Here is a 23697-nt window from a genome sequence, read left to right as displayed (position 1 = left end):
AACAAAAAACAAAAAACAAAACCAGCTATTAGGTCTCCCATGACACACTTGTAGAAAAAAATTGTTTTCCAGTAATCCCCCTTAAATGTATAGCTTAAAATCAAATAATCTTCTTGACTTTATTTATCCCTTAGCGTGAGGCAAGTAATTGTGGGCATTGGTGGTTCAAAACTTGTCCCTGCACCCCAGTTTGAGCTTCCATTAATGGCACTGGCATTTCAGTGCCCTCCCCCCACCCCAACCACTGCTCTAGACACACTCAAAACTGTAGTCAATAGGAAGAGGTCACTTAACGGTTACGGGTAATCACTCATTTTTTACTAGAAGCCCAATGTGACCAGCGGAGAACAAGGAAATATGACATAAGCAGAGAACAACAAAGCAATCGGAATAGCACCCATTATTTCTGCAACTCTTCTGTAATCACGTGAAAAAGCAGTCATTTGATTGGTAACCAACCCGCGAGCGATGCCACGGCAGTCCCATGGCATGTATTAGCCAATCAACAAGTTTGACTAGTTGCCAGTGCCTCTGAGCGGGTCTCTGTTGAACCCGACACGGAAGTGGATTGTTGGGATGAGGAAGTCAGCCTTGGAAAGGGTGGAATTCACCGTAACCTTCTAGAGGTAACGGGACGTTTGGGTTCACTCAGATTGCCTGTTGATTTTGGAATATGTCCGTCTTGTACTCATCGTGGTCTCTCATTTAAGAATCATGGAGGAAATGAAGTTAGGAACCCTAGAAGCAGAGCAGGTAGAATCAGTATGGACCAATGGTGCTCTGGAAGCAGTAATGAAAATTATACTGAATGCAACAGAGACTCAACACAATCACCGATTGTTTCTCAACTCTCTTAAGCGTTACAAGACATTCGAGGAAGAACTGGAGAGTAAAAGCGGCAGAGGAGTGCAACTTTTGATGTCTGGTAGTGTTGCAGAGAACTTATATGCAATCCACTGGGTTTACAAAGATGGGAAAAGGGAGGCAAATAATGATATAGATGTCATGCTTATCGATTGCTCAATGGTGGTTGTTGAAAATGATTTAAAGTTGGACGGTAAGGACACTGAAACAAACCCCGTTAAATCTACTCAACCGGAATATTTTTATACCTGTATAGCCGAAGATGAGAGAGAAGAAGTTGCTTGTGAGGCCTCGAGTGACAAATTTGAACGTACGGAAAAACATGTCTTCTTGGTTCCAAGTAGCCATCCTGGTTATGTTCAACTGAGTACCGTCGACGAGAAAGGAAATACAACATTTTTGACCACAGAGAGCTTCAAAATGTTTTGGTCTGAGGTTGTTAACAAGACTGCACTTTATTCCCTAGTAAGTGGACCACAGCTCCCTGCAGGTGGGGTCGTTATTAGTGGACCAGCTCTGAATAGACGGGATCGCCCTGGCAGAAGAAATAATTATCCTCATGACTATGTCCCATGTTTGCGCTGTGAGAGATGGACAACCTTAGCAGGTGGATGGGCAGACAGAACACGTGCTTTTGATTGGCCTAGCAAAGAGCTTATTTTGGAGATAATTAGTGAAGACTGTCATGTTGTACCAGTGTTTTGTCATGATAGTGCAGACAGCAATTTGAGCCAAACTGAGTGGAGACTTTCATTTTCTAATGCTGAGAAGAAGCTTATACACTCACTGGCAATTGAACAATGCCAGAGCTATATCATGGCTAAGTTGATTATGAAACAAGTCATTCAAGAAATGAAGGACAGTGTTTCAGGGACAACTGTGGAAAAAGCTCCATCATCATATCATTTGAAAACAATTTTTTTATGGAAGTGTGAAGAGAAGCCTTTGGAAACATGGAGACATCTTCTTGAATCAGTAGTTGATTTGTTGAAAACCCTGGCTGATTGTCTGAAGAGGGGAAGCATTCCACAATACTTCATCCCAGAAAACAACCTGATAGACCAATATATCAAGAAAACCGATCTTGCTTCTGTGGCTGATGGCATCACTGCAGCAGTAAATAATCTTCCTACAACACTACATAATGTTTTCCTTGCAGCATACAACACTCAGCTTGACTATGATGGGAAGGTTTGCCCAATACTAAGAATTGTGGAAGGCCAAATGAAAATCTTTTGCAAGACTGGTGAAGCAGGAAATAAGCTATATATATACTGTATATTGAACTCTCTTCTTGATTCCCTATCAGCAGCAACTGTTGGAACCTCAGATGAGTCACGTCCTCTAGAAGACCATAGATACCTTTTAGAGATTTATTTTTCCTGTCATGACACTACAAAAAGTGCTTTGGAAGTGCCCTATCCACCTGTGTTGGGCGCAGCAGAAGGGGAAACAACTGTCATGCTTTTGTTCAAGTACTTGTTGGATTTATTACAGAACATACACATTCTGAACACTTTAAAAACTGATGTATTTGCCTTTTTGACAAGAATTTTTACCCAAAATCTAGTCTCATTGTCAGAGAAGGAAGTGTTTACCGAGTGCTGCAAAGCAAGCCTTGTCTTGTACCAGACTGTTTGTGACAAACTTGAAATATCCTGTGAATCTGATATTTCGTGCCGTGAAGAGTTGAGCACCCTTTATGGTATTGACTTCATTTTATTTAAACACCCTGTTATGGCTAAACAGAATTTCTGTCAATTTGCTTCAAAACGATTCAGGAAGTTTCAAGAAAATGGTGATCTAGGCAAAGTGAAGACTTTAAGTTGGTAACAGGAAAATTAATTGTTGTAGATATAGGTAATAACATGATTTCAAGTGCAGTTTGGTGTTAATATGAAAATTGCATTTCACAAGCCCATAGGGTGAGAGTAATTTGTAGTCTTTTCAAAGTTTTACAAGTGCCTATTTACTCTAAATTGCATGAGATTAAATCATATTTTTACTTATTAATAATTTACATTAAAAAAAAGCATACCAGTATGTCAAGACAGACAAAATTTTGACAGGGCATGCACTATTTGTAATTTGCACTTGAGTTATAACTTTGCACAGGTGTTACATGAAAAAAGCACTTGTTTTCAGCCAGTTAGACACAAAAGTTTTTTCATGTATGTTACCAGTTAAATAATTGTATTATCTTGAATTAAAAGAGACAGACTTAGAACCAGAATAAGGGGAATACAGCTTGAAAATTTTGGGAGACATCTGCCCTCTAGTTTTCCAAATCGTCACCCAATTTATTGACCAATTAATTTTATCCAAATAAATTTGAAAGCATAAGCCCAAAGCATTACCAAAATGTGGTTCATTTCTTTAACAATTATTCCTTTTGTACTTGTTGAATACAAGAATGGTCATAGCAAACTTGGTGCTATGCACCTGGTTGGCTACCTTCTTATATATATCAAATGAGTAAGAAGATATATAAAGATGAGTGAAAACAGAGATAAATCCTAAGACCTAGTTAATTTTCCCGCCCAAATAATACTGGTCAGCGGCCTTCTTGTAGAATCTGACATCATTCTTAGCAACGCGACGCCATATTGGAAAAATGCAAATCTCTGTAAACTGTGACGATTCTGCGGCGGGAGTGACAAGGATTTAATAAGAATTTGATTATTTACCCACCTTTCATTTATGAGTTGGGTTTTCTCGGCTGCAATGAATGCATTGCTGATGAATTACTCGGTTTTGTTTTGTATATAAAGTTTGCGTTTGTTTGAATCAAAGTTTGCTAGAATCAAAATGGCCTCAAAATTACGAGCCAGCAAGGGAAAAGCCTCTGTTTATCTCCAAAGAGGAATGAGCGAGGAAATTGGCTATGAAGATGTGCTGCTTGCTCAGTGCATGGACAAAATCCAAAAGAGTTCTCCTGTTCGTAAAGAAAGGTAAGTTCAGATTCAAGAGATCGATGATTATGTAAATAAAATATTGAAAATAAAATTAAAATGAATCCGGATCCGGAATCTCTAGAACATAGAGTGCGGTTACTTTCATAGTCTAGATTGTGCTTTTGGCCACAGAAAGTGGTGATTGGTGATATGGATTCGGTATGAATTATGCAACTTCACTTTTTTCCTTGTCCTAATGACAGAAACTAATTAGGTTTAGAATTATAATGCTCTGGACCCGGTTGTTCAAAGGTGGGTTAAGATAACCCAGGGTAAGTGTAAAATTTGATTTCAGATCTGAAAGCTTTAAAATAAAATTTAGTTTAATTCCATTTGTCTACAATTTGATGATTGAATGCACTGAAAAGAATTGAAAAAAAAAAAAAAAATCCCAAAACGGCTCTTGAACAAAGAAATATAGAAACTTGGATTCAAATTTAACCCCAGGTTAGTGCTAATTGGCCTTCGAACAACTGGACCCTGAGAGATTCTCATTTGCTGGATGGTTGAAGATGGTTTCATATCTGATATCTTGTGGGGGGGGGGGGGCAGCTAATTCAAATGGCTGCCTTGCATTTTGTCAGCACTACCAAATATGTGATAAATGCTACTAAGTTTGATGTAACACTTTTCAAAGGTAAGATATGAAGTTTAAGTATGGTTTTAGCCATTAAATTGAATAAATCTGTTTAATTCTAATGGAAACTGGCTGCCTGTCTCAATTCAATAATTGTAACAAAATATGCACAAAGCTTTCTTAACGTTCAGAATGATTTCCACAACAAAATGAATTTACAACAGCATTTGAAAGCATTTTAGCAATTATACTAAAACAATTATTCAACCAGGGAATGATTACTAAATACTTCTCAAACCATCGATAATTCATAACTTGAGCCCAGCAATCAACAACTGTATACCACATGACATGGATGTATTTGGATACCCAATGAAAATTAGCTCAACCGCCTCCCGGTTAGCTCAATTGGTTAGAGCGCTGGATTGTGTTGTACGAGAGGTCAAGGATTCGAGCCCCAGCCGGACCGATACTCATGATCTTAAAATAAGTGAGGAGAATTTGCTACCTTTCTATAATAAATGGATAGATATTCTAGTCTTCTTGGATAAGGACGAATAAACTGTAGGCCCCGTCTCCTGCAGGGTTAGGGGTAGGAGACATTAATTTCCCACGCACGAGATTACTGTGTAGTGGATGTCCTCCCCTGAGGTGGGATGGGTGGGAATTGGCCCTGAAAAGCCCCCATGGGGAGTGGTCAACTAACGTATGTATGCGTGAAAAACTTGGTAAAAATCTTTTAAGATCTGGATGCAATATCCAAATGTCTACTAGAAAAAATCATGTGACATGAATAAGTTAATTCCAACTAAATAATATCTCACGCAAACAAAAATGCATATTAGACACGATGAATATATGAAGTTCATATATTTTGAACTGTGGTATTAGATATGTATGATGCACGATCCTCGCAGTAGAGAGCGCTATTTATGCAATAACAAAAATCAGACCTGAAAAAAATCAAGCCTGTACGGGATTCGAACCACTGACCTCTGCGATACTAGTGGAGTGCTCTACTAATTAAGCTAACAAGCCAACTGGGAGCAGGCTGTTAAGTTGATTTGTACTAAACCCGTGATGATAAATCAGATACAATGAATATATGAAGTTCACATATTTTGAACTGTGGTATTAGATACGTATGATGCATGATCCTTGCAGTTCATAGAATTTATAATGATTTACACGTTACAGTTACCAAAAGTTAAACTCTGAAGTGCTGAACTAACATTGATCATCAACTCTTGCACATCCACAATAATGTCTTCACCTTTAAACAGTCTGCCTGGCTCAAAGGTGGAAATCTTGTGCGTTCTTTAGTCTTGCCATTAAGGAAAAATCAATAACACCCATTTTGTTCTCATAAACCTTAGATTTCAGAACAGAATTGATAACACATTCCTTTTCCTTGTGAAGGGTTTTGGGCATCAGAAACCTTGAACTTGACTCTTCCTTAAGTCCCACAAAACAATAAATATGATAAACACTAAATTAAGTAGGATAACTCCTAAATGACACATTGTGTCCAAACTGTTTTTATCACACAGGTATTGTTTAATTAACAAAACAAACAATAAGACTCAAGAAACAATAGTTGACCACTTGTTTAAGAAGCTGTACCAAAAACTTGTTCTTCTTGTTTCATCAGGGGTTCCAAACACCTCGAAACAATAAAAGCTCTTGGCCTGTGGCCTTGTGCCTTCATCAGTTTCTCTGTGTTTGGAATCCCTGTTGAAACACTCACTCATTTTTGATATAATTTATTACATCTTGTTTATTTTTGTTTTAATTTAGGGAAGCAAAGTTGTCTCCATATGCAGTATCAACGCACACACACAGCAGTACTCAGTTAAAGAGACCAAAGTCAGCGATATTGTCTCATAAAGGAAAATCAAAAAGTACTCCTCACACTGTGATTGGCTGGGCTGACAAAACAGACTGGATGATGACAGAGCCACGTCCAAAACAGCACACCCGCCCTGTATCAGCTCCTGCTACCAGGAATAGGTGAAGTTGAGTAATACTTTGCAAGTGAAGTAATATTTATCAAACAAAGCAACTTTAAAATTAAGTTTAATCTATACACCAGCTGATTGGAACCACTGGTTTGTAAAGCCACCAAAAGTGTTCAAAAATTGAAGTGTGAGTCATTTCTTAATTTTTCAGGCCTTCTTTTTTTGTCAATTTCAAGTGACATTCTTTTGAAATTGGGAATATTGTCTCATCATTACACCCTTGAAATTTTTAGCTATTTGTTGTGTATTATGATTGCTTAGTAAAAGTGTATCATGCCTGTGTTGATGCCTAATACTTCTTTTCTTTTTTCGCTTTCGTACTTAGGTCAGGCTCAATTAGCTCAGGAACTTCATCCTTTTCCAGAAAATCATCAGGTAAACAAAGCACTTATGTCTGTATATGCTAATACAGTAGAACCACTCATAAGTGACCACTAGGAATGTCAAGACTAAGTGGTCACTTCCAGGAGGTGTTCACCTACTATAGGTCAGGCCTTTGGGGTGTATATTTTGGGTAATTTTCCTATGGCGACTAGACCCTTTTGCTAGTGTTCAGTGAAACCTAGAGAACTAACGTTTAGTGGCTTATTCAAGGAAAGAAATCTTAGGATCTTGTCTGATTGTTTTGTATCTTATAAAATTATTTGATATAACGTTTGGGAAAAGTCACATGTAAGATACATGGCTTGTTGGTTACTCCAACTGATGCTGTCCAAATTTTTCTGGGAATGCAATGTGAGCTAACATTCATGCAGTATAGCTATTTCAGGAAACACTTCTGGTAGCTCTACTTTTACAACATCTGCTGAAACAATTTCAGTTTCTGTTTGGGAGAGATGGTCAAGTCGTCACTTATGAGAGGTGGTCACTTATTTGATAGTTTCGAGAGGTTCCATTTATAGTTAGGATATATCAACAAAGTTGAAGTGGTAAATTGGCCACCGTAAAGCTGATGTTTTGAGTGTTAGCCCTTCATTGGAGCGAATAAAGGAATTGTGGGTTGTGTGTGCTTTTAAAGGCAGAGAGTGGACCTACGTTATTGATGGGAACATGGCAACGAGAAAAACAAGAATAAATTAGTAGAATGAAAAGCGTTTGTTGATCCCTGTGGGATTTAGACTGCCGGTTTGAAAGATGAGCTTTTGTTCAAGATTTTTTTGGCTTTCCGTGCTACCTAAGTGTAAGGAAAGACCGCATATTGCTATAAGTTGAAGTTACCACTTCAACTTTGTTGATATATCCAGATTATTTCGTTACTCCCACCGACGCAGCCCCAAACAGTTTCTTTCAAAACTATCAGTCTTTATCCATTTATAGTTACTTGACTTGGAAACTTTTGGTATTTTGAAAAAGTGGTGGCCAATGAGAGGTGGTTGCTTACGAGAGGTGATCCCAAAGGAAGATTCAACTGTATTTTTTATGTCAAGAATCCTCCCAAAGTGTCTCTCTTTTTTTCAGTGTCTAGTTCAGCAAGTGGCAAGAAGAAAAAACCATTGTATAAGAAAAAACCTCCACTAATTTGTGTCAGAGCATTTCAGAATGGAAACAGAGATAACTATGCCAGAATTGCAGTTCCAGATCTCACTCAGGTATACTGATTAGCTTTGAATTACTTATGAGTTAAAGTAATACATATCTCTGAATTTAAATAAATTATTTACTAATGTGTTCCTCTTTACAGCTCCTTGATGCCTGCACTGACAAACTGGGACTTGTGTCTGCAGCAAGGAAGCTCTTTCTATCTGATGGCACAGTTGTTACTCATCCTAGACAACTTTCACGAGATATGGATGTTTATGTGTCTTGTGGGGAGGCTTTCAGAGATCCTTATGCTTCTATATTAGGTAGTGATAAGCAGTTCATTCCTCTGAAATTTGAAATATTTTAGAGCTTGGAGGGAGTAAAAACAATCATACAGAAGATCAATTCTTGGGTGTCATGAACCCACACTTCAAACACAGGGCAAAAGGAAAAACTTTTCTATTGAAAATAACTTTCTTTGCTATAACAACACTAGAAAATTACTTAATATCGATTTTAAGGCTTTGCTATTGCCCTTGTTTTAAATCAGAGGCTGGTTCAGAAATTTCCAGTTAGATTAGTAAGCATATGAGCTATTACGATGGCTGGTTAAAGTTTAATATCCCATCAAATGCTGTTTTTACTGTGTCACAGACACTACCAGTACGTTTCCCATAGTCTTAAAGGTCATTAATGTTTTCCTGTGCATTTCATTCCATTTTATGATTAGACAGAGAAGAGCTGCGCAGGTCTGCTTCTTGGACACTGAGTGGGATAGTTTTACCTGAGGATCGCTCCAGAGGTCGCACAAAGCCATCTCTCTCCAAGAGAATGCAATCGCTTGTGGAAAGTCAAAAGAGAAGAATATTGGTGTTTAGGAACGGTGAGAGCTCTGATGGAGTGGAAATAGTTGCTGGGAGATTTGACGAGGTATGGAATTTTCGTAATAGTGGAATATTGCATTGTAATGTTAAATCGAATCTTTAACAAAAGCTTCAAACATAATTGATTAAAAGCAGCCTTGTTTGAGCACTTAGGACTGAGGATATGTCGTGCTTGTAATCGTACTGTTTGACAGCATAGTTTACCCATCGTACCAGTGCATGGGATGGCACAAGTCTTTTATGCTTGCTAGTATATGTATAGAATATTTTCTCATGGAAAAAAGTCAACAGGTATGTTTTATGTATAAAAACATTTAATGACTGCAGAGCTCGGGATTGAAGAGTTTTTCTTAGACTTTGTAGAATTTTTTATTTATTGGGAACAGGTCTTTATGCTCTCTAAAATTAAACTTCACTCAGTCATGTTGCCATTATTAATCTTATTGGTGACTTCTTGATGTCCACCCTTTAATCACCCATGCTTATTGACTGAATTAGACTGCACTTGGTACTATTGCCATTGATACACAACATTTAATATATTTTTATTCTCAGTTCTTGGATGACTGCACAAAGAAATTAAACTTGGAGTCTGGGGCTAGATTATTGTTTGATTGGCAGGGAAAGGAGATCAAGAGTTTTTCAGAAGGTTGGTTGTTGTTGTTGAACTCCTCATTCTGATTAAAAATTTACCTGAAAGCCATCTTGTTATGTTTGGAGATGAAGTACTGTTAGTAAAGTAAAAACCCACAAGTAAGAACCTACATTTTTAGAAGTTAGCCTAAACAGGTTCTTTTATAAATGGTACTTAACAAAATTTTGGGCTATTTAGGTTCTTAATACAGGTTCTTATTCTTGGAGAAAAACACACCTGCATAACAAGTTGGTAATTGTCCTATATTTTAATTTTATTCACCACACCACCCCTACCCCACCCCACCCCCCCCCCACAAAAAGGGAAATAATATGAATTTGTATATTTACATCTAATTATATGCTTGCCTAGCTGTTCTAAGCTTTAACTGTAACATTTAGAAAATGAATTTAAAACTGGGTAAACAGAGCCCAAAATTTCTATAAATTTATGGTCCTTCTTTCAACTTGATCCAGTTTAGTTCAATGTCAAAACATGGCATAATATCAACTGTATAACTGTAACTGAATATACATATCAATGTATCCTTCTTTTTAACCTGGAACTTCTGCATCAAAATATTTAAATACATTTTTTTTTTATTGTTGCTATTTGTAATTATTACTAGCTTCACTGCATTTACCATACAGTAGTGTGGATCTACACTTGCTTAGTATGCTTTGTAACTACATAATTATTTTGCATTCATTTTTCTTAAGAAAATAATGTTTTACAGCAATGGCAATCTGGTTTTTCTTCAATTATGATTACAGTAAATGATTTCAGTGTACCTGTAATGTACTATATGATTTTAGAAAATAAGAACCTATTTTAATTTCTTAGGCTAAATAGGTTCTTGTTTATAGGGGGTATAGATGGCAAATTTTAGGCTAACAGGCTCTTAATTTTTAGGTTCTTACTTGCGGGTTTTTACTGTAGTTCCGATTTTATACTTAAGGGAGATACTTTACTGACACTTAGGGTTATTATCAGTTTGCACATTACTTTTTTTAATGATACATGCAATGCAATAACTTTTGTATCATCCCTTTTTTAGTACCAGTACTGGACAGAGTTCTTCAGCCATCAGTCAGTGTTATTTTAGGACCAGTTTGGGTGACCAGGGGAGGGGAGAGATTCAGTCCTAAAGGAGCTTATCATTTTATCACAACACTTTTGCTGAGCACCAAGGACAGATTAAAGCAAAGCAAAGTTTACAAGAAAGAGGTGAGAACAATTCCTTCATATCCAAACAGATTTTTTCTTTTTTAAAAGAACAATGTTTCGCAGAGGCTTTTTTTTTTCAAGTTAAAGCATATACAAAGTCATAGGAATTGAACTCTAGTGAACAATTAATATTTTAGTTCCAATACAATGACTTGCTATAGATGTGTAGATTGTGGCTAAGCATTAAGTATTTGTTTATCATAAGAGATTGCAAGAGTACTAGTAAAGTTATTACTAACTGTAATTGATTATATATTATTTAATTGTTTTTTTTTTCTTAATATCAAATTTTGGAACTGCTTTAACAGCTTCAAAAATGTCTGAAAGGTGAAGAAGTTGTCTCCAAAGAAATAATGGCCATGAGTGAAGCAGAGATTGAAAATGAAATAAAGGAGGTAAGGCTTACTGTATTTGAAAATTATGACTTGTGACTGTTGAGACCCAGTTTTGATAAAACTTTTAAAGAAAGTTGGTTATAACATATGGGAGATTAGCAAAGGGTGAAGGGTCCTGATAATGTTTCATGCATGAATTTTAGAAAAAGTCAAGCATCATGTGTACTTGAACAAGAGTGCTTCAAATCTTTGGACATTTCATGAAATGAAAGAAAAAAACTCACTGCATGGTCATGTAGATTTGCAGATACAAATCATACCTCATCCTGGTTTATAACTTCATGAATAATGCTTGCCTTTCTGTTGTCCCATATCAATTTTGGCCTTAATCTAAGGTCTTAAACCCTTTGCAACCCTCGTATGGTAAGTGAGTGCTTGAGCTAAGTGGCCTATATTGCACAAACTTATCCTGGTCTCGTGGGTGTGAGGTGTAAGGAATACTGTTATTGCCCCAGAATAGGATGCTAGTCCATTCAAGATTCACTCAGCATCATTTCAGGTGTCTCCCGCAGTAGGGTGAAAGCAATATATACACCTGGGTTTTCTTCTGAAATTGAATCTTTCATAGTCATGCTGAGTCTCGTTATAATTATGATATATTTAAGGTTGACCAGCACATAACAGACCTTTCAAGTGTGATACCAACACTACAGTCTCATCTGGGTTTGGTGGAAGCAGCATCGCATGAAGAGGTATCAGCAGTATTGGAAAACTACAGATATCAGCACTTGTCACAAATTGCCCCTGAGAGCAGACTGCTAGGAAAACAGGGACTGAAACTAAAGGTGAACTACTAGTTTTATTAATAGATTGAGTAGCATGTTTATTACAGATTATCACTTTCTTTGACACTTTGCAGTCATTATATTACCACTGTTTTCATTGTCAAATCATCATCAAATTTGTCTTCATCATTATATATAATTTTATTAATTTCATTCAATGTTGTTATTAGCTTGTTTACCAAGTAATTATGCCTCATATAAAAAAACCCCGTACTTTTCTTACTGGAAGTCATGCAACATCATTTGTAATGAATTATAGCTTACGCCCTGGTTGTTCAAAGGGTGAATAATGCTATCAAATGAATAAATTCTTATATGGTGAATTGCACTGTTCTTTTTGTTAACGCTTACTTGATGGATAGCAGTTTATCCATTGGATAGCATTATCTAGCTCAGGCCCATTATTGTACTGTTTCATAATTAATTTTCTAATGATTTAGTTTTAAACTATTGAGTAATTTCTTTTTCTTATCATTAGGTATATGAAAATGGTTCTGCGGGTGATGGGGTGATAGTTTACTTCAATCTACATGAAGCAGAGAAAGGGATTCAGGGTGACAAGGCGTTAATGCATCGTTTTCTCGACGCATGTACCAGCTGTCAGAAGGTGTCTGATAGCAGCGGTGGGCCAGCTGGGAGGAGGATCGCCAAAAGGGTGTTCACTAGGGAAGGAGAGGAGATCACTGATGTACACGATTTGACGTATGATCAACACATATGGTTGTCATATGGGGAGGACTTTAAACCGCCTCATGGTAAATTTTAAGAAAGATTAGTTTCCAGATAAAACTCATTTCCTACAAGTAAAACAACAGGAGTCTGTAAAAATCTAAGGCTGTTGTCACTGTCAAGTTCTAGATGGTTAAATATCCAACATGGTAAAATTTTGAAAAGCTTATATTATAAGCTAGCTTTAGCCCTTTAGCAGAGCAAAGTGCTAAATGAAATGGAGAGTCAGTAGCATGTGTTAACTAAATTTAAATTAAATAATCATCATCTGCAAGACTAGAATAATATTCCTTTAACCTTTCCATCTTGAAATTATCGGTAGCATTCATTTTCTCCTTACTGTTTTGTTTACATTTCCCATGGTGCTGACAAGGAGAATTTGTTTGACAATCAACAGCTTCTTGCTGTAGTGATCACTTCCTTTATTCTCGTGACCTGTACATTAATTGATTGAAGGGTGATGGAGAAATAAGAAGCCAGACAGTCATAGGGGTTAAATGATTAACAGTTTCTTGTGGGTAGCTTATACAAACCAAGGTGTTTCACAGAACGAATTGCTTTGTGTATCTGAAATATCATTTTTTTTTCCATATTTGGGATTGTTTTGCAGTTGTTGTTCTTCAGCTGTGCTTAGACAAAGCTACATGTTTGTCACTGTGGGGTGAGAAGGAGATGGTTCAAAGAGAGAGTTTTGATGATGAAGGCAAAGGCAAGGAAAAAGCTTCTCTCTGGAGAGCAGTTAATGGCTTTCCGTCGGGCAGCAAACGTCACCTCGTCAATCTGCTAAATCCTGGTAGTGAACTCTCACAAGCTCAAAATCTGCAGGTAGGTGCTAAATACTTTCTTGAACAAAAGCTCATCATTCAAATTGGCAGTTTAAAATCCCACAGGTATCAACGAACACTTTTCATTCCACTAATTTATTCGTGTTTTTCTCTTTGCCGTGTTCCCACCAATCACGTAGCTCCTTTTTCTGCCTTTAAAAGCACACACAGCCCACAATTCCCCTATTCACTCCGACGAAGGGCCAACACTTTAAACGTCAGCTTTTATAATCGTAACGATGGCTAATTTACCATCTCAACTTTGTTGATATATTCAAATTATTAGGTGCTAAATATGTCTAGTTATTATAATCTATCAAATATCTTTGCTTGCACATATGCATGATTGGTCTAAATGCATCACATTTACAAATATGCCCCAATAAAACTTGATAATATCTGAAAATCCTTAAAGCCCGTAGTCTTCCTGATTGTATCACAAAACAGATATCCACAGACAAATATCTTTGCATATTTTCAGGCCAAATGGAGGCTATTTTGTATTAAGCACATTTTTTTTAAATGAAAAAATTGCTAAACTTTCATAATTGGATAGCTTTGAATACCAATCCTTCATGTCAAAGCCCCTTATAGTCACCCCACGGCAGCCTCAGATACCCCTGAATGTTGTTAAACTTACATGCCTTATTATAACTTCTCTTCCATTTTTTCCCAATCTCTTATAATGGTAAATACTGCCTTTCTCACCAAATATTTTATCTTGAGTTTAATTTTGGATCTTCCCTTCATTTATAAAACTGTGTCATTAAGTTATAAAATGATTTTATGTTCTGCTTTTTTTTATATACACCAGATGATGCGGGTGGACGAGAATGGCTGTTTCCTACAGTATAAAGAGAACAAGAACCTGGTGCTTTACCCAGAACTTTCTGTGACAGAAAAGAGGAAGAAAGGAGATAAAGTTTCTTGGCTTCCTGATCCACAAGGATGGGTTGTAACACAGGTATAGTCCAATATTTATCAAAAGTACGTGTGCTACGTATTATGTAGTGTTGGTCTTATTCTTTTTAACACTCACTCTTAAGCAAATTTATTAATGTAATGTACCTATTGACTGAGTTAGATGGGGCTAATTGGTAATAAAAGGTAAAGTGGCTATGGTTAACTATATGTAACATTGCTGTTGGTCTGTACATCACTACCAAGTACCAAAAAATTAATATTATGGACCTAGAAAATAAGCAAAACACAATGATGATGGTAACAAGGATGTGGCAAAAGAAAAGATCTAATGGGAAGAACCAGTGGGCTGTTCTCTCCCAAACAACAATGTGAAATCACCAAAATTTGCATGGTCTGAGAAGATTTCCGTTTGGAACTCAACACTGCCCACATAGGTTATGCTGAAGTTGAGATATGGCACCATGAAAGATAGTAAACACATCCAGCCATTTGCAAAATTCATACTTAAAATATGAATTCATATTTTAATTGACATCTCCTTCTGCATTACCATCCTGACTGCTTAAGGTCCCCATTATCTGTCAAGGCCCACCCAACTCAGTTAATAAACTATTCATCTTGTGACCACTGCTTATTCATTGACCTCTCTCTTGTGGAATTTTTCATTTAGTAGGGCTGTACAGCTTTTCCTGGCCCATCTCTAGCCACTGAGTATGGCCCTCACATAAGGAATTATTTAAAATATTTTATTTGAGGAGCTCAGGGATTGTGCAGTTTTGAGAGTGCTTTCCTCCCACCACTGTGGCCAGGGTTTGATCCCTGGAGGTGGTGTCACATGTGAGTTGAGTTTGTGGTTAGTTCTCATCCTTGTTCTGAGGGTTTCTTTTAGGTCCTCTGGTTTTCCTCTCCACACAAAAACCCAACTTTCTAAGAGTGGACAAGAAGAGCCACCTCATGGAGAATCCACTGTTAAATCCCCCTTTTTTTTACTTTATTTTTAAGATAAACCAATGTTAGTTTTTGCTAATTGTGTGTTGAACTACATATATCTCGACTATTAGATCTTTACTTGTAGTCTACAATTGTTTTCAGAGTGGTTTGATTCACAGTAAGGCCATGCCACAGTTAGCGTTGTCCAGGTCAGAACATGCCATTACTGTGACAAATGGAGATACAGTTGTGGAAGGTTATCCTGTGGTAGTTGCAAAAAGGTGAGAACTCTTAGTAGTTTCCCTGTGGCCCGGGTTGAGTATTAAGCGAAATCATTGTTATGGTATTTTCTCAACTGACAGAAAGATACAAATGATGCACGATCCTCACAGTAGAGAGCGCTATTTATGCAATAGCGAAAATCAGACCTGAAAAAAAATCAGGCCTGTACGGGAATTGAACCACTGACCTCTGCGATACCAGTGCAGCGCTCTACCAATTGAGCTAAAAAGCCAACTGGGAGCAGGCTGTTAAGTTGATTTGTAATAAACCCGTGATGATAAAGATACAACTTGTACCAATTCAACTACTTTATTGCCTGACATAATAATCTTACTACACAGCGATACCAATAACCATTACAATAACTATCCTCTCATCTTAGAGCTCTCTATAAAACTATAATCTCAGTGCACTACTGCACAACTCACAGTTATCTTCAGAGGGGCACTCTTTATAACATCACCTATTCATTTTTTGACTTGAAAGTAATACCTCTTTCACATACTGTAGCTCAAAGCTCAAAGGCAGTACCACTCAACTAGTTTCTGGGATCCATGGTTTGAATCCTATAGAAGCTTAAAGTAAATTTTTGCAGGCTTCTTTTCTGCAATTGCTTAAATTCCAGCACACCTGCAAGGATTGTTGCTTTACTTGATTTTCACCTGTAGGTCAAAGGAAATTTATTTCTTTTAACATAAGATTGTGAAAAGGGGTTTTAGTCACCGGTAGTTTCAGTTTTATGATTTATTTTCTATTTCATTTATTACAAAGCGGTAACAAATTTGTTGACACACTGATCTCTTCAACCCCCTATTACTTCAATTTTAACTCTTTTGCCCTCGTTTAATTAACCTAATGCCCCCTTCCCCCAAAAACAATGTTGTATCATGATTCCATGAACTTTTGGCCAAAATTGAGAGGGGAGGGAGGGGGTTAGTAATTGATTTATAGTGTGGTACAACCAGGACTGTTTTTCGTTACATATTATTAAATAAAACTCTTCAAACATGATGTGTTAACTAATTTTGACACTGATTGAATTCAAAGGTCATCCTAAAGTTTTTCACTATCTTCAAATTTATTCCTTTTTTGTAATAACACCAGGAATCCTAGTGACCCCAATCAACAGTGGGGATTCAGTCCTACAGGACAGATCTACTCCCTCTCAAAACCAAGTCTTGTGTTGACATATATTGGAGACCGTGATGTTAAAGATATTGATTCAGATAAAAAGCCATCAAATGCCAACCTTCAAGAGCAAGAGGCATCATCTGGCTTGGAAAATTTAAATTTAATGGATGAATTTGGACTGGGGGATCAGATTTTCCTCGCAGAGGGTGCTAGCATGGAGCTCAGCCCATCTTCATCTAATGGGACGGAGGAGAAGACTGAGGCAGGGCTTGGACAACTTAAAGATGAGTTTCTTGGTAAAAAATACTCAGTTGTACTTTTGCCCAAAAAGCATGGTGATGGTACTCAAAGGTAAGTTGCCCAATAAGAAAATAGCATTGTATTCCACAATAGCATGGAGTTAAATCACATGCAGTATCAATTCTGCCTAATATAGAGAGTAGTTTTACTCTAAATTCAATGGTATACTTATATACTGAATTGTTGTTTATTTTTTTCTTTATTATTCTCATGATTTAGATGGGCCATGAAACAAGAAGATTTGTCCAATATTGGTCAGTGGAAATATTCAACTGTTTCTAATCCTGAGTGGAATAAGAGAGCACTTTCCTGGCCAGTGAATGAGGATGGAACATGGAACACTGTATGTAAAGGATAACATTATCCCCTTTTTTTGTTTTAGATTTTCACCATACAACCACTCACTTGATTGGGCTTTCAGCTGTTGAACAGTAAAAAGGATATTTATGCAAATTAAAAAAAATGCTTGTTTGTTATGAACTATGAATTTTTTTGGTTTTTATAGAGATGTTATAATTGATTTGCCCTGTCACTGCCAAGATTTCATTAGTAATTCTCCTTACTGTCTGCCATACAATTCTTATGATGTTAGTTTGGAGAATTTAGTATTGGTTTTATTCTCATACCTTGTCTGCTTGATATTGCATTGATATTGTAAGGAGAAAGTCTGTCTTGGTTGCTCCTGTAGAGAGGTTTCACTGAAGATAAACAATTTGACTTGATTGACTTTTTGTTAATATTGCTCTACTAAAAGGATTTTACTTGGCCCATGGAGGGTTTCTTGCTACCTTTTGCTCCACCAGTCAAGAAGGCCACACAAAAGAAAGTCATCACAGCAGGTAGGACATCAGCTTCCTAATGTTTGTCATACATGTTTACCATGAAAAGTCATTAGAGAAGTATAGTTACAGAATGTCCCTGAGAAAAAAAAATGTACAGCTATTAAAAATGAACATGACAACTCCTTGTCAGTGCTTAAGTATGTGTGTAACTCAACTTGGATCTTGAAAATAGATTAGTATTTTCTCTTTCTCCCTTCATTTTTTTGTGTATGTTTATTGGCAATTTGACCCCATGGAAGCAAATGAATTTAACAAATATATTTTAAATCCTCCTGAACTTCTTAAGATTATTATTTTATAAAGACCTTGTTACATGTATGTTAATGGACCAATTTTGATTTTACTCTGAAAGTGTGGCATGGATATAGAATTGTGTTTAATTATCTTCATTAATACCAGCAAATTAAACCTTCAGTAAATTTTTCTTGTGACCATGAAAGAGAAAAACAATTTGAATTTTTCCCCTAACATTAGTTAAACCTAAATTTTGCCAAAAAGCTCAGTAATTATTTGCCTGAAGAATTTGGTGAAATGATTTCTGTTTTTGTTACAGTAACTTTAGATATTTACTGAATGAGTCTTTAACCTGTATGGATATTGAATAACAGAACCAAATATAATATTTGTGTTCAGTTAATTTACAACCATCTGTTTAGCAGGTGCCTTTGATGGCATATTGACTTTTAAAGGCTGACATAAATTATTAATCACTTGGTGATTTTTGCATATATGTTGATCTGTATGTTACAAGCAAGCAAATTGAAATTAAGAAATTTCCAAACTTAAAATTGAATATTCAGTCTTCAAGCAATTTTTTGTGGTCCCTACACAAGAAAAGACTATGCTTTATGGTGTTACTCTGGAGAGATTTGTCCAACTGTCATTTTAAAACAGTATATTGTGTGGCTTCATCACTTCAATAAAGCTAATTCTTGTCTGATATGCGTAAGTACTAAACAGTAATTTCCAGTGTCTGTCTTGATGATCACTAAAACTGCCTCAGTTGTGATATACAATGTAAATGTTTGTGTTAAACTTAGCCTCTGATATATTATTTCAGTGCTAACTGATTACTATTTGTCGTTTCTTGGACTCTTCCCATCTTTACAATAAATGCGTGACATATTTTCTGTCAGAAGTGATTTTCAATCGTTAATATTATTTTTTAGTAAAATAATTGAGGCCCTATTAATTGCATTTAACTAAGTATGTAGTATTGGTCTTTGACTTATTACCTAGCAATATTCTTAATAGGGGTAATTGTATGTCGGGATTTGTTTGTGATAACAGTTCTCTTCGTGTTTCAGTCTATTCTTCTATTTTTCTTTGTGTTGATCTTATTTGTTTTAAGATACTCAACAATTTAGCTCCTGATTATTTGGTTGACCTAATTCATGTTTATGAACCTACGAGGTACCTTCACTCATCTTCAGACAAGTGGCGTCTTATTATCAAACCCTATAACTTAAAAACATTATGGTTTAAGGGCTTTCTCAGTTATTGCTCCTATACTTTGGAAAGATTTACCTATTGACATTAGATCAATCAACAATGTAAACAAGTTCAAATCTAGATTGAAGACCTTTCTTTTTAAGCAAGTTTATGAACTATCCTAGGTTCTCCATTTTGTAATTTTGTTATTATGTATATATATATGTATATATATATATATATTAGTTATACGATTTTAGTCCTTTTTAAAGCATTGTAAAGCGCTTAGCACTGAAAAGGATAGGTGCTATATAAATATTTTATTATTATTATTATTATTATTATTATTATTGTTGTTATTATATTCACAGGAACCCCGGCCAGATTACGAGTATTGAAAAATGGGGAATCAGATCACTGCAGAGCTGTTATAGTTGTTGGTCCAGACTTGACAAATGTGAGTTTCTCAATCACTCATAATTAACTCTTTAACCCTTGAACTAACTGAAGTGATTAACCTGTAACTTCTCCCTATAATATACATATATGATCCAGCAAACAGGTAGTGAGAATACTCAAACTTATCAGGTAGAAGTTGTTATCTTGATCGAACACCAAATTCTGGTCATCAGTTTACAAGGAAATGTTTAGCAGTTAGAGGGGAGAATTCATAATCAGATCTTGAGAGTTAAAGGGTTAATCCATAAGAGTGATTAGCATCTAATTTCTCCTTACAATATTACTCCTGAATCAAACAGTTAGGTCAGGAGAATAAAGGAAATGATCACTTATTAAAGTAGCTCTTGATCGTTTGGCAAATTCTCCTTGTCAGTACTTGGGAAATGTATAGAGAACAGTATGGAGAATATGCAATTACTGATGTTAGGGTGTAATTAGGGCTAAGTACAATGCTATATCGCCTGACTTAAAACAGAGTAAAGTGAGACTGTTCCTCAGTGTACTCAACTAAATTGTGCTTCATCTGAATTCTTCTTAATTCTGTCATCTATAAAGTACTGCTTTTTGTCCAATTTTTTTGATCTGCATGTTGAAGTGTTGCCTCACCCCCCCCCCCCCTCCCACATCAGTCATTGTGGTACCAGTGTTAGGTTTTCATGTTGGTTTTTTTTCTTTTCAGATGTTACATGATGTCAATGGCACAAGTCCAAAGAGCCCTTTGAAAAAACACAAAAGGTGAGTTTCTTTTGAGAAAAGGAGCTCCTTTTACAAGGAAAAGATCATTATGAAATGCTAATGACTTTGCTATACTGTTGTTTGTGTCCCACTGTTGGGATGTTAAACTTTAACATGTAATCTGGAGTCCATGTGTAGCTTGTTTTTGTCCGGATTACTCTGTTCTTGTTGAGCTCTCCTTTAGGGTTAAACAGCTATTGCTATTTCAATAAATCCCATAAATACGTGTCTGTGTTTCAGGAGAGCTACTTTGGGCAAACATGAACATTCTGGTGAAGACTCAGCTGGTTCTTGTCATCCACTTGATCACAAACGACTTGAGCTAGATCTGGTTTGTCTTATAGATTATTTAAATCAGGATTTACTGCAATGTTGTTCCAGTCTTGATGAAAATCTCAGACTCAGTCGTCAGACCAAACAAGCTAATACTGCCACAGCTTTTCATGATGTCCTTATTTAGACAAGACAAAGAGTGGCGCTTTTCCACCAGTGTCTTACTTGATTTCCCACGAGCTTGGTGACTCCAGTGTTTTTGCTAGTATGGCCAGCTTGACCATACTAAAGTAACTTTTTTCGGAAGTTGAAGAAAAAAGACGTGTGAATGGTCAGAGCCACCTTAAATTGTTTTTATTTATTGGGCGACACTAATCTCAGAGTTCTTACGGGTCCTGGAAAACCGGAAAGCCCTAGAATTTCATGACATTTACCAGGGCTGGAAAGTCCTGGAAAAAGACTACAGGTCCTGGAAAGTCCTGGAAATCTGTTTAACTCAAGCAATAAAGTTTTCAGTATTTACGTTATAAGAAATGTATGTAGAACGTAAGGAGAACTGGTTTTGAAATCTTTAGAAGGAAAGGATTTAAAGTAAAATTTGATGCCCTGGAAAAACTAGTCTGAGTCCTTGGAAAGTTCTGGAATAGTCCTTTAAATTTGTCTTTGAAAAAGGGTTCAAACCAAACTCCAAAGAATTTTATTTCACAGTTTCATATAGCCCTTACATTTTGATAAGCTGGTCTTACCACAGACAATAATCAACGGCACTGCACTCAAGTTAAAACAGATTTACCGATACGTAGTCGCTACCACTCAACAGTTCCTTGATAGATGCACTGAGGCAGTTGGTTTGCCGTTTGCCGCACGAAGACTTTACACTGAAGACGGCAAAGAAGTTGTTAGTCTATCAGAGCTGGAGAGGAATCAACTGGTCTACGTCACGTGCGGCGAACCCTGGAGCGATCCACAGCTGTCTTACTCTGAGCAACAAAGAAGAGCAGTGCTAGCAAACCTGGCAGCTGATATCTCTCACATTAGGCAGTTCTGTGCCTTGAGGGAACCTTCAGGTATACTTGCTTTTCTTAGGGACCAGTCGTTATTTATTCGCTCAGGCGGGGGGAGAGGGGAAAAGAGGATTTTGGGGTGATCACATAGTCACATGGTGACATGGTTTTTAGGGGGAACGGGGGGGGGTTCAGGGGGACTTTAGGAAATTGACTGCCGTTTGTGGGGGATATTTTACTGACCCTTATGAGGGGATCGGGTAAATTTTATCATCCCCCTCGCTCTAGGCGATAACCAATGACCCGTTACTCGGTTAGTTTTAAACGCAGGCGTCGTATTTCATTTGTTTGTTACAAATACGCCCGTACCATTTCAAGCTTTTTCACCCCCTCCTCCGTGGGGGGGGGGGGGATGTGGTGGTGGTTGCTTGCTAGAGTCTCTTTGTAATTTTATAGTTTTACTCATTTAAATTACAAATAAAATTACCAGTTCCTTTAAGAGTTCTTGTGTAAAATTAAGTGGACGACACCTGGTCTGGTATCTTATTACCCGCTGGTCTTTGGCTTTTGCAGACTTCGTCCTTCAAGTTGATGGATCTGTTACCACTGGTTCTCGTGTATGTGTAGCGCAATGTGCCCTGAGCTCTGATGAACGAGAAAAACTGGCCTCCGAGAAAACTGACCAAGAATTATCTGTGGAAGAAGAAAGGTACGCTAGGCTAAAAACTCTTAAGTGGAAGTTTTGGTCTTGAAGCAAAAGTTGTCTAATATGACTAATTCATTTGCGTTTCATCGCCATTTTCTTCCCCAGTCGTGAGGACATGTACAGCCATGTTTTAAATGCTCACGAACGATCTCATATCAGAGCTGAACAGCGCCTGAAGACCTTACGATGGCCGTGGGAAAATGAGAAGACTTTTAAGGATGACCCATCAGTAGACGATAAGGATGACGAAGACTTCTTCGATGAAGTGATGTTCTCTGATCGACAGCTGCAGAGGAAATTTAGGTAACCTGTCTTTCAACTCGCACATTTGTAATCCTTCATTAGGTTATAACTGTTGATCTTATATTATTGGTTATTTAATGGGGAACTGAAGCCTAAAAATGAACCATTCTTAAATTGCAGCTTATAGTTCAAATAGCTATGTTCGAGGGTTTTTTTTTTCAGTCTTTGGGCCCAACTTCGCCTCGGAAAAATATTTTAAAGTGGTATTTTGGCCTCGTAGTACGGCGGCTCAGAAAAGCGATGTCAGCGGTCATTTTAGCTCGTTCTTACGTCACTGGTGGGGAAGAAAGATAATAAACCCGTACTACTCCTACAGAAATTTGGTTTGGTTATGGAATTATCGAAGTTGTGTGACTTGTAATGGGGATTCACTACGAAAATGAAATAGTAACAGTTTTTTTTCTTAAGTTGGTTCCCCACCACTGACGTCATAAACAACCGCTGCTGACCTATTTCGAGCCGACGGTCTTACAGCCCCAAAAGCGGGAAAAAGGCAACTTCAAATCGAATTTTCTCGTAAAAAACAAGAAGTGAACGAAAATGAATATCGACACTTTATCTTACTCCTCTAAAGCTAACTAGAAATGAATGCAAACAATATAACAATTTTAGGCTTCAGTTCCCCTTTAAGCTGCAGCTAGATTACATAAAACTTTTTATTTCAGTTTTAAAACTTTTAACCCTTTGACTCCTTAGATTTCGTCTGAAGAGTCATTTCCCCTTACAATATCTACCCCGAATCACACATTAAGATCACAAGAATAAAGGAAATATCACCAACTGAAGAAGATCTAGATTATTTAGCCTGCATTGCAGTCGTCTTATTAGGGGAGTTTGCGTTAAGATTCTCGCGATCGTTTATTCGACTGGTCATATTTGACCGTCGCCACCCCCTTGGTACAAATTTCTTTCTCTCCTCTGCCTTACTCTGCTATAAATATCAAAGATGGCAGCTATAATTTTTA

At 36.9% G+C, this 23697-nt stretch overlaps 2 protein-coding genes across 2 annotated transcripts in view; both read left to right on the top strand.

The window, feature by feature from the left end:
- The first annotated feature begins 524 nt into the window (after positions 1 to 524).
- On the top strand, positions 525 to 3100 carry LOC111329955 (uncharacterized). The gene has a single exon (XM_022934723.2). It carries the CDS (start codon positions 715 to 717, stop codon positions 2695 to 2697), a length of 1983 nt encoding a protein of 660 aa, XP_022790458.2. The 5' UTR covers positions 525 to 714; the 3' UTR covers positions 2698 to 3100.
- Positions 3101 to 3456: 356 nt separating this feature from the next.
- Positions 3457 to 23697, top strand: part of LOC111329923 (doublecortin domain-containing protein 1) — a 31432-nt gene continuing 11191 nt past the window's right edge. The window contains exons 1-23 of the mRNA XM_022934691.2: positions 3457 to 3815; positions 6193 to 6405; positions 6739 to 6788; positions 7872 to 8002; positions 8095 to 8257; positions 8665 to 8864; positions 9374 to 9467; positions 10510 to 10679; positions 10988 to 11074; positions 11680 to 11859; positions 12338 to 12614; positions 13199 to 13413; positions 14227 to 14376; positions 15429 to 15547; positions 16653 to 17030; positions 17199 to 17322; positions 17734 to 17818; positions 19624 to 19709; positions 20391 to 20446; positions 20687 to 20777; positions 21540 to 21786; positions 22297 to 22432; positions 22535 to 22732. Of these exons, the coding sequence (XP_022790426.2) occupies positions 3673 to 3815; positions 6193 to 6405; positions 6739 to 6788; positions 7872 to 8002; positions 8095 to 8257; positions 8665 to 8864; positions 9374 to 9467; positions 10510 to 10679; positions 10988 to 11074; positions 11680 to 11859; positions 12338 to 12614; positions 13199 to 13413; positions 14227 to 14376; positions 15429 to 15547; positions 16653 to 17030; positions 17199 to 17322; positions 17734 to 17818; positions 19624 to 19709; positions 20391 to 20446; positions 20687 to 20777; positions 21540 to 21786; positions 22297 to 22432; positions 22535 to 22732 (3593 nt within the window). The 5' untranslated portion in view covers positions 3457 to 3672. The remainder of the gene's footprint in view (positions 3816 to 6192; positions 6406 to 6738; positions 6789 to 7871; positions 8003 to 8094; positions 8258 to 8664; positions 8865 to 9373; positions 9468 to 10509; positions 10680 to 10987; positions 11075 to 11679; positions 11860 to 12337; positions 12615 to 13198; positions 13414 to 14226; positions 14377 to 15428; positions 15548 to 16652; positions 17031 to 17198; positions 17323 to 17733; positions 17819 to 19623; positions 19710 to 20390; positions 20447 to 20686; positions 20778 to 21539; positions 21787 to 22296; positions 22433 to 22534; positions 22733 to 23697) is intronic.

Source organism: Stylophora pistillata, chromosome 10, assembly GCF_964205215.1.
Source record: "Stylophora pistillata chromosome 10, jaStyPist1.2, whole genome shotgun sequence".
In the NCBI taxonomy this organism is placed as follows: domain Eukaryota; kingdom Metazoa; phylum Cnidaria; class Anthozoa; order Scleractinia; family Pocilloporidae; genus Stylophora; species Stylophora pistillata.
The sequence above is the reverse complement of the archived record's forward strand: the minus strand, read 5'-3'. Positions and strand labels throughout refer to the sequence as shown.

Bases quoted from the DNA above. Each gene is read 5' to 3' on its own strand.
- LOC111329955 (XM_022934723.2), top strand. From the start codon at position 715: ATGGAGGAAATGAAGTTAGGAACCCTAGAAGCAGAGCAGGTAGAATCA.